We start from the raw sequence: 11469 nt of genomic DNA on the forward strand, positions 1-11469 counted from the left end.
AGTTTCTTAACCCATTATGTTAACTAATCCTCTGTTACTGTTAATAATTCTTTATATTAAACTTTCCTTGTTCGTTACTGTATGATTTCTGTTTCTTGACTGAGGACCTTGATTGATCCACTGATATCCAACAGAAATGTGTGTTTCTGTTCACCAAAAGTTATGTACAAGAAATTTCATAGTTGCACTCTTCATAATGCCCAAAATGTCCATCACCAGGAGAAGAGATAAATTGTGGTACATTCATACGAGGGAATGTTATCCAGCAATGAGAATAAATGAACTACAAGTACATGCAACAACACATATGAACTGACAAACATATCGTTGAGTGAAAGAAGCAGAAACAAAAGAAAATATTTTGTATGATTCCATTTATGTCAAGTCTAAAACCAGGCAAAACTAATCTCTGTTGCTAGAAAGTAAAAAACGGAGTTGTTCCTGGAGGGGATTAGTGATTTGAAGGGGGCACAGTGATCTTTTGGGGTGCTGGTAATGTTCTGTTTCCTGGCCAGGGTATTGGTTATATATCATTGTTTATGAAAATTATTGAGCAGTATTTTTTTTTTTTTTTTTTTTTTTTTGTGGTACGCGGGCCTCTCTCTGCTGTGGCCCCTCCCGTTGCGGAGCACAGGCTCCGGACGCGCAGGCTCAGCGGCCATGGCTCACGGGCCCAGCCGCTCCGCGGCATGTGGGATCCTCCCAGACCGGGGCGCGAACCCGTGTCCCCTGCATCGGCAGGCAGACGCGCAACCACTGCGCCACCAGGTAAGCACAAGCAGTATGTTTTTGATGTGCACATTTTAAAAATGAGTCAAGCTGAAAAATATTATATATTTATTGAATTTATGAGGTGTGAATTATTTGACTCAAATAATGAAGTCAAGCTCACTCATTCATTCATTCAACAAAAAGCGTATGTACATATTATATACCAGTCACTATGTATAATGCTAAGGATCTAGAGATGAATTAGTTATTCTTGGTTTCTGTCCACAAAGGGGTATGGTCTAAAGGGGGAGACCAACACGAACATGTATAACTACAATACAACATGATTCATGGACTGGTTTAGGTATAGATGGGGTGCTAGAGATATAGAGGAGGGAACTGTGAATGGTGCTTTGAAAAACTACACACAGAAAGGTGATGTCTGAGCAGGGACCTTCCCCCTGTACAGTGTAGAAGTATCTACTCACTCCTGTGTCCCCCATTGCCATAAAAGGATGAGCAGGAGATGGCCAAAAAGAAAAGGGTTTTCAGAGCAAGCAGAACAGCATGTGCACAGATGCGAATTTTGAAAGTCACTATAAACTCAGAGAACAGAGCATTTAATGTGGCAGGAGTCCAGGTAGCACTGGAAAGAATGGCAGGAGAGGAAATTAACAAACGTAAACTGAGGCTTGATGGTGACATGTTTGTATGCCTTCTTTCACACAAGGAGCCAAGAAACATTGTATATAGCTAGTCTTCAAAGATGCCCCTTCCCCCCAACACAGATGATGCCTTTGCTAGTCCCCTCCCACAATGAATCTGGGTTGGCCAATGGAACCAATAGAATTTGGTGCAAGTGACACTGTGTGTCACTGTCACTGAGGCCACTACAGCTTTTGACTTGATCTCTTGGAACGCTTGTTCTAGGGGGAGCTAGTCATCTTGTAAGAAGTCTGGCTAACCTGAGTCCACAATATTGTGAGGAAACACAGCCTAAGAGAGGCCATGAGGAGAGAGCCATTCATCAGCCCAGTCACGCCTTCGGAAGGCTCCAGCCTTAGCTGGCATCTGACCACAATGGCATCCGAAACTCCAATGGAGAACGGTGTATGGACTAGGTGTATGTGGAATGTTGTCAACATACAGAACTGTGTGAGAGAGAGAACATCTTTTTGTTCTATACTACATTTTGAATCACCACATTTTGGGGTGGTTTGTTACACAGTACTAGTAATTGGAACAGACATCTTGGAATAGCAGTGTGACATAAAGAGTTTGAGTTTGTTTTTGGAAACAGTGTGGCGACAGCATGGAGGATGAGTTGAAGAGGGAAGAGGCTGAAGGCACCAAGATATGTTAGGAGGATAAGTAGACATCCATGTAAACTGAAAGGAGAGGCTGGAATCTAGAGATACTTGTGAGGCAGAATTGACAGAATGTAGAGATAAAATAAATGTGTGATGGGAAGGCAAGGAAGACTGAATATCCTTTAGGTTTTTGCCCAAAGAGAACAGATGGTGGATAATGTCCTTAGTAGAAATAAGGGCCCTATTGGGGAGGGTAGATAATGAACTGTGTCTATGCTGTTGTTGAGGGGTTTACAAGGATTTACTGGTGAAAATGTCAAATAAGCAGCTGGAAACTTTGATTTAAGGCACACAGGAGATTGGGGCTGTACATACACATAAGATCTCAGTTGCATATGGTGATGGTTGAAGTTATGGAGATGAGATCACCAATAGAAAGTGTTCAGGGAAACAAGAGGAGGATCAAATGATGGAGCTCTGTTAGGAGAACTCAGTGGGCAGAGGAGGAAAAGCCCAGAAAGAAAACTGAAAAAGATAAGTCAGATAAGCGGAGGGACAAGAGAATGTCAAGAGGATTCAGCTTTCATTGTCGAAAGTCGTGGCAAGACCAGGTAAGGTGAGCCTGTGGTATTTGGTTTGGACAACTGAGAGGTCATTAGGGCTCTAAATGAGACTAGTTTCAACAACCTGGCTTCGATGAGAGTAAAAAGCAGAGACCGTGAATATAGATTACTCTTTAAAGATATCCAGTGTTAAAGTGAAGGAGAAGGACAAGTTAGTTTGTTTGAGCCTGACTGTAGGCTACAGGGAAAGAGGAGCCTGGATGGCTGGTTGGCTGGCCCAGAGTCCCTGAGCCAATGACACGGGTGGGATGGAAAGGTCTCCAGAGTCAGCTGGTTTATAGGCATGTGCTCTTCAAAGTGTGGTTGACAGATCTGTAGCATCACCAACACCCGGTAACTTGTTGGAAGTGCAGAACCTCAGGCCCCACAGCAGGTCTAGTGAATCAGAACCTGCATTTTAACAAGATCCCCAGGTGAGCATAGCTTTTAATCCTCACAACAGCCAGGTAAGATGGGCATTACTGTTCCCATCTTTACCTATGATGAGAAAGCAGTTGCCTGAGATAGCTGAGCTGATTAGTGGCTAAGCCAAGATTCAATCCCAGAACTTCCCGAGTCCAATGTTCTTTTCAAAAGGGAGAGAAGGAAGTTCAGAGAATTTCTACTTTCTCCCAATTCAGTTGAATTTTCAGATACTAGAATACTTCCAACGATCAAGCAATCACAGGTGTGTACCTCTAGTGCCGTCAGCTGTGCGTTTACCGTGAAAGTGCTGGACGAATCTCTTTCAGAGCCCTTGGCGGCCTCTTAAGAAACAACATTAACAGCGTTGGAACTTCACTTCCCAGCAAGCCCCGCGGCTTGCTACCGCGCGAGGCATGACGGGCACCTCGCCTGTCTCTCCTCTCCGGTGGAGCTGCCGGGCAGAGGCGAGTTACGACGCAGCCGGACCTAGGGGCGCGCAGCATTCTGGGAAGTGTAGTCTGGCCCGGACTCGGACACCCCCTTCGGATGAATGGGGCTCCGGCTGACGGCTAACTACAGCTCCTCGCCGGCAGCGTTGGTGGCGGCCGCCGGGAAGAGGGAGACTGCGACGGCCCCGGCAGAGCAGCACTCCGGGACGGTGGTGATGTTCAGTGCCGCGGCGAGGCGGCAGCCGGGTTTCCTGGGGTAGCATTCTAGGCGGGCGCTTCCTCTACGCGCTTGCTCCCCTTACCCTGCCCCGGCCATGCGCCCGGCCTTCGCGGTGGGCCTGGTTTTCGCAGGCTGCTGCAGTAACGTGATCTTCCTAGAGCTCCTGGCCCGGTGAGTGACCCCCGCCGGTCTTACTAAAGAAGCCGGAGGAGGGGCGCCCCCACGCGCAGTCCCCCCCGCGAGCCGGCCCCCTCGCGAGCCGGGCGGGGCCCGGGGTGGGACCGCCTGCGCCCAGTGTCTGCCCTGGGCTGCGTGGGACCCCGCTGAGTCGGCTGCTCCGTCATTCTGCGCACGGTCCGCTCTCCCACCCAATAGTTTCTCAGCATCCCTCGAGGGGAACACTGGGGGTGTTTGCTGTCGTCACCCCCTTTTCACACTCTGAGGGATTAAAGCCTGGAGAGTTTTTTTCCCAAGGTCGGCAGGGAGCTCGTGGCAGAACCCAAGGCTCCTCCAGCTCTTTTCTCGATCCTGCTAATGCCATGTATATGACGTGAGCAAAGCTTGGACTTAAAAAGCAGTCTGATTTGGTACACGCTGCAAAGAAAGTTTCAGTTGTTTTAAAGTGGCCTGCAGAGAAGTTCTTTTATTGGCCTTAGAGATGGTTGTGAGTACTTTGCCCAACATGCCTCTTGCGGATGTAGTAGAACGAATTCTTATGCAGAAGGTCGGTCCAATTGACCGGGGATAGCCTTTCCAGCATTAAGATATTAAATCAGGAAGCTTGCATTTTGAGGTGTAGCTTTATAAATCAAGAATGGTTATGACACTTTCCCAAAGGGACACCAGGGTAGTTTTATTGAGGTGGCACGCAAAGTAATAATGTGGAAAATTCATTGAGTAGGAGCTGTTAGGAAAAAGACAACAGGCGGACTCTAAAAGCTCAGGACTGAAAATCTCAGGGGTTCCCGTCTTTGGCTCTGTCATCCCCTGGCTGTGTGACGTTTTCAAGTTATTTAGCCTCTCTGGGCTTCCTTTTTCCACCTATAAAATAATATCTATGGTGCTGTTTAGCACCATGTTTTAAAATCTGTACATTATCTCCATTGACCATCAGAACAATCTTGTGTACAAGATAGGTCAAGAATTATATTCTCTGTTTTACTGAAAGTGAAACATGTCCCAGGAAGTTAGGTCGTCTCTTACTACTTGTAAGTGGCAGAACCAGAAGTGGAATCCAGGAATCTAAACTCCTAGTCCAATACCTTTTTCAACTTTCCTGTTATTTTTGAGCTTGAGCAGCCCTGAGGCTTTGGTCACCCAATTCCTCCTGTGGTGCCTGCTAGAAATATATTTTATTTTCATGATAACATTGATTAAGTCATTCTGAGGCAACCAGTTTGCTTAAGGTAAACTCTTGTGGGATTAATTTTTGCGATTACAGAGCTTGAAATTTTAATGTGCAAAAAGTGCTGATTAAAATCTTTCATTTGTCATTCTCTGGAGTAGGCGGTGAGGGATGTGAAAATGAAAAAAAAATGTATCCAGCTGTCAGCTGGTACACTTCAAAGAAAGGTCACTTTGGAAATTGGTTTAAAAATATAAAAATGTGATAAAATCAGGCCAGCCATGGAAATGAAGGTCAGAGAATAATAGTGTAATGTTTGTGTTGAATATGCCATTGAATTAAACCTTGCCAAAGGCTGTATGACATCAGAATATGTTATGTTAGTAACTGAGGGCCTTTTTAAATTTATTTTTTAACCAGTTGTGAGCCCTTAGCTAAATTACTTGGTTTCCCTGAGTCTGTTCTCTTAGCTGTGAAAGGGCGGTGATGGCTCTGCCAGCCTCACAGGGTTTTGAAGGATTAAATGAGATGCAGGTGCAAAGTCTGAAGCTCGTAATAGGTGTCCCTTCTAACAACTTTTGTTTCAATATACATATACCCTGTTTTATGAGCTGTTCCTGAAAAGTTGTGGGTAAATCTGACTTTACAGGATGTTTTTCTGCATTATTGGATCTTCTATTTAGAATACTTCGAATAATTTGTTTAAAAAACCCCCCAAAACCATCATTCCTTATCTTTCTTGTACATCTGAATGTTTGCATACAGCAATGGGTTTTCATAATGTGGTAAGGGGTACATTTGTTAGTTTAATGAGTGGTACCCCAAACTGAATAGCAGCTTTGTCCTGATTTGCTTGGGCAACTCCAACTTATCATATTTCAGATCAAGAAAATAAGAGTTGGTTGGACCAGATGGTCTTTTAAGGTTCTTTGTAGATTTGGCTTTATCATAATTTGTGACTTTATCTTGGGACATTACAGTGGAACGCTAATAAATTTTTATAGAGCAGGAACTGTGCTTCTTATATAGCTTCCTGGAACACTAAGTATGAATTGAAATGCTAAACTGACTTGTAGGGAGAAGTGAGCATTTTTAACCGTTTTCCCCCAAGTTGGAGAACAAATTTAGGTTTTTCTTTCTGATTTCATACTTATAATTGGGACCTATAATAAAATATAAAGCGCCCATGCAGTGTACAGGGCAGATGTGAAGTAATGAATGAGTGCCTTGATCTCCCTTCTGAGAGGGTTTACATTCTACCTTGGAAAAGAGATACACATCAGCTTACTAACTAGGTGAGGTGTCTTATGTCAGGAAAACAACCTGAAACATTTTCTTTTTCGCATTTTATTTTTTCATCAAGTGCCTAATGGTGAATCAAATAAGGAAGTTTTCTAAATCTAGAAAAAGAAATACAGAAGCCATAAACTATCTGCCTAATTCTTTCTCTTCAGAGTTGCTTCTTTTTTAAAAAAGTAAAAACTTGGATTCTTGCCAAAGAGAATTCAAAGAGAAACTGTTTGCAGTTAGTGATTATAATACCTGAGGAATAAAGTTCAAGCAAACAAGCAATTCAGGGGAAAAGGATCCAGGTTTGTACTCTGAAGTTTTAAAGTGAATTATTCAAGTTAAAATAAATAGTTCCATAGGTAGCTATACAGCATTGTGTTCTTAAAAAGCTCTGTAAGTTGATTTTTTTAAAAATTGAATTATGTGAGTACATTAGGGGATATAAAAATCCTATGGAAACAGAGACAAAGTAGATTAGAATTGTCAAGGGGAGGGGGAAATGGGGAGTGATTCCTAATGGGTATGGGATTTCTTTTGCAAGTGTCCTAAAATTAAATGATGGTAATGGCTGCACAACTCTAAATATAATACTAAAACCCACTGAATTATAAAAAAAATAATAATAATAACAATGATAATAATAAGGAGGTCTGCAAACACCATTTATTTGCCAGGTGGCCCTGGGAGACTTACCTAATTCTGTGCCATTTGGCCCTTAGTGTCTTAGCAATGAAATGTGCATAATAATAGCTACCTCCATAAATAAAGATAAAATTAAAAATTATTATGATGCCTTTTATTTTTTATTTTAATTTTTTAAATGTTTTCAACAGCTTTAACTTTTTTATACCTTTGTTGAAGTATATTCATAAACAAAGATTGGACACATTTAATGTATACAAATTGATGAGCATGCTTACACCTATGAAACCATCATAATCAAGGTAATAAACATATCCATCACCTCCAAAATTTCCTTGTGCTCCCTTTTTTTTATGGTAAGAACACTGAGCATGAAATGTACCCTCTTAACAAATTCTTAAGTGTGCACTACTGAATTGTTAACCATATGCACTACGATGTTCAGAGATCTTTTGAACTTATTCACCTTGTATAACTGAAAACTTATACCCATTGAATAAGTCCCCATTTTCCCTTCTTCCCTGACCCTGGCAATCCCCATTCTATTGTCTGCTTCTGTAAGTTTGACTATTTTAGATGCTTCACGTAAGAGGAATCATGCAGTCCTTTTGTCCTTTTGTGACTGACTGACTTCATTTAGCATGCCTTCCATGTCGTTGCAAATGGTGTCATTTCCCTCTTTTTTAAGGCTGAATAATTTATTGTATGTTTATACCGCATTTTCTGTATGCATTCATCTGTCCACGGACATTTCAGTTGTTTCTGTATCTTTACTAGGTATTGCAAATAGTGCTGCAATGAATATGGGGATGTAGCTATCACTTCAAGATCCTGATTTCAATTATTTATTTTTAACATGTTTTTAAAAATTTAAGTATAGTTGATTTACAATGCTGTGCCAATCTCTGCTGTACAGCAAAGTGACTCAGTTGTACACATATAGACATTCTTTTTCATATTCTTTTCCATTATGGTTTATCCCAAGACATTGAATATAGTTCCCTGTGCTATACAGTAGGACCTTGTTGTTTGTCCATCCTAAATGTAATAGCTTGCATCTACCAACCCCAAACTCCCAGTCCATCCTTATCCCTCCCTACCCCCCTTGGCAACCACAAGTCTGATCTCTATGTCTGAGTCTGTTTCTGTTTCATAGATAGGTTCATTTATGCCATATTTTAGATTCCATACTTAGGTGATATCATATGGCATTTATCTTTCTCTTTCTGACTTACTTCACTTAGTATGATAATCTCTAGTTGTATCCATGTTGCTGCAAATGGCATTATTTCATTCTTTGTTATGGCTGAGTAGTATTCCATTGTAAATATCACATCTTCTTTATCCATTCATCCATTGATGGACACTTAGGTTATTTCCATGTTTTGGTTATTGTGAATAGTGCTGCTATGAACATAGGGGTGCATGTGTCTTTTTTTTGTTTTTTCACACACACACACTGTATTTTATTTTTACAAGAGATAAATAAACGGACACCAAGCATTGTAAATGGATGACCACAACAAAAGCAACAGTGATTGCAATTACCAAACACAAAACACACTCATACTATGTCATAATATTGACATTCAGTCCAGGAATCCTCCACTGTAACAGCTCCTTTCCTTTGCAGTGAAAATTGATTTGTATATTTTTTGCCTCTGAGTCCTTGTGGGATTTTCTTTTTTATTCAAACAGTCACAAAAATTTTAATCATCCTCATCAGTTCACTCAGTCACATGTAATTAATTTTTTTTTTTATCTTGATCTTTTGTTAGCACTTTTATGAGTTCATCAGTTTTCCATTAGAGTTCTAAAAATGCTTCTTTTACATTTTAGGACATTTAATTTGGCAACAGGGAGAAGGATGGGGATGAGACACCTTGGGTGGCTTCTTGGGTGGGTCACAGTCTAGATAAATGATACTGAAGGTCTGAACAGCATAGTGATAGTATGAAATTTTGTTTGTTTGTTTGTTTTTTGTACTGCAGGTTCTTATCAGTCATCAGTTTTATACACATCAGTGTATACATGTCAATCCCAATCACCCAGTTCAGCACACCACCACCTCCATCCCCCCATGGCTTTCCCCCCTTGGTGTCCATATGTTTGTTCTCTACATCAGTGTCTCAACTTCTGCCCTGCAAACCGGTTCATCTGTACCATTTTTCTAGGTTGCACATACATGCATTAAAATACGATATTTGTTTTTCTCTTTCTGACTTATTTCACTCTGTATGACAGTCTCTAGATCCATCCACGTCTCAACAAATGACTTCATTTCCTTCCTTTTTATGGCTGAGTAATATTCCATTGTATATATGTACCACATCTTCTTTATCCATTCACCTGTCGATGGGCATTTAGGTTGCTTCCATGACCTGGCTATTGTAAATAGTGCTGCAGTGAACATTGGGGTGCATGTGTCTTTTTGAATTATGGTTTTCTCTGGGTATATGCCCAGTAGTGGGATTGCTGGATCATATGGTAATTCTATTTTTAGTTTTTTAAGGAACCTCCATACTGTTCTCCATAGTGGCTGTATCAATTGACATTCCCACCAGCAGTGCAAGAGTGTTCCCTTTTCTGCACACCCTCTACAGCATTTATTGTTTCTAGAGTTTTTGATGATGGCCATTCTGACCGGTGTGAGATGATACCTCATTGTAGTTTGGGTTGGCATTTCTCTAATGATTAATGATGTTGAGCATTTCTCTCATGTGTTTGTTGGCAATCTGTGTCTCTTCTTTGGAGATATGTCTATTTAGTTCTGCTGGCCATTTTTGGATTGGGTTGTCTGTTTTTTGGTATTGAGCTGCATGTGTGGCTTCTAAATTTTGGATATGAATCCTTTGTCAGTTGCTTCATTTGCAAATATTTTCTCTCGTTCTGAGGGTTGTCTTTTGGTCTTGTTTATGGTATCCTTTGCTGTGCAAAAGCTTTTAAGTTTCATTAGGTCCCATTTGTTTTTTTTTGTTTTTATTTGCATTTCTCTAGGAGATGGGTCCAAAAGGATCCTGCTGTGATTTATGCCATAGAGTGTTCTGCCTATGTTTTCCTCTAAGAGTTTGATAGTGTCTGGCCTTACATTTAGGTCTTTAACCCATTTTGAGTTTATTCTTGTGTGTGGTGTTAGGGATTGTTCTAATTTCATACTTTTACATGTAGCTGTCCAGTTTTCCCAGCACCACTTATTGAAGAGGCTGTCTTTTCTCCACTGTATATCCTTCCCTCCTTTATCAAAGATAAGGTGACCATATGTGTGTGGGTTTATCTCTGGGCTTTCTATCCTGTTCCATTGATCTATATTTCTGTTTTTGTGCCAGTACCATACTGTCTTGATTACTGTAGCCTTGTAGTATAATCTGAAGTCAGGGAACCTGATTCCTCCAGTTCCATTTTTCTTTCTCAAGATTGCTTTGGCTATTCGGGGTCTTTTGTGTTTCCATACAAATTGTGAAATTTTTTTTTCTAGTTCTGTAAAAAGTGCCATTGGTAGTTTGATAGGGATTGCATTGAATCTGTAGATTGCTTTGGGTAGTAGAGTCATTTTCACAATGTTGATTCTTCCAATCCAAGAACATGGTATATCTCTCCATCTGTTTGTATCATCTTTAATTTCTTTCATCAGTGTCTTATAGTTTTCTGCATACAGGTCTTTTGTCTCCCTAGGTAGGTTTATTCCTAGGTATTTTATTCTTTTTGTTGCAATGGTAAATGGGAGTGTTTCCATAATTTCTCTTTCAGATTTTTCATCATTAGTGTATAGGAATGCAACAGATTTCTGTGCATTAATTTTGTATCCTGCAACGTTACCAAATTCACTGATTAGCTCTAGTAGTTTTCTGGTGGCATTTTTAGGATTCTCTGTGTAGTATCATGTCATCTGCAAACAGTGACAGTTTTACTTCTTTTCCAATTTGTATTCCTTTTATTTCTTTTTCTTCTCTGATTGCCGTGGCTAGGACTTCCAAAACTATGTTGAATAATAGTGGTGAGAGTGGACATCCTTGTCTCGTTCCTGATCTTAGAGGAAATGCTTTCAGTTGTTCACCATTGAGAGTGATGTTTACTGTGGTTTTGTCGTATATGGCGTTTATTATGTTGAGGTAGGTTCCCTCTATGCCCCCTTTCTAGAGACTTTTTATCATAAATCATTGTTGAATTTTGTCAGAAGCTTTTTCTGCATATATTGAGATGATCATATGGTTTTTATTCTTCAATTTTGTTAATATGGTGTATCACATTGATTGATTTGCTTATATGAAGATTCCTTGCATCCCTGGGATAAATCCTACTTGATCGTGGTATATGATCCTTTTAATGTGTTATTGGATTTTGTTTGCTAGTATTTTGTTGAGGATTTTTGCATCTATATTCATCAGTGATATTGGTCTGTAATTTTCTTTTTTTTGTAGTATCTTTGTCTGGTTTTGGTATCAGGGTGGTGGTGGCCTCATAGAATGAGTTTGGG

The 11469-nt window shown here is 40.6% G+C and overlaps 1 protein-coding gene across 1 annotated transcript in view; it reads left to right on the forward strand.

Moving 5' to 3' along the window:
• The first annotated feature begins 3517 nt into the window (after positions 1-3517).
• SLC35B4 (solute carrier family 35 member B4) overlaps positions 3518-11469 on the forward strand; it is a 37027-nt gene continuing 29075 nt past the window's right edge. The window contains exon 1 of the mRNA XM_024129736.3: positions 3518-3889. Within this exon, the coding sequence (XP_023985504.1) occupies positions 3813-3889 (77 nt within the window). The 5' untranslated portion in view covers positions 3518-3812. The remainder of the gene's footprint in view (positions 3890-11469) is intronic.

Source organism: Physeter macrocephalus, chromosome 5 (genome assembly GCF_002837175.3).
Source record: "Physeter macrocephalus isolate SW-GA chromosome 5, ASM283717v5, whole genome shotgun sequence".
Classification (NCBI taxonomy): Eukaryota; Metazoa; Chordata; class Mammalia; order Artiodactyla; family Physeteridae; genus Physeter; species Physeter macrocephalus.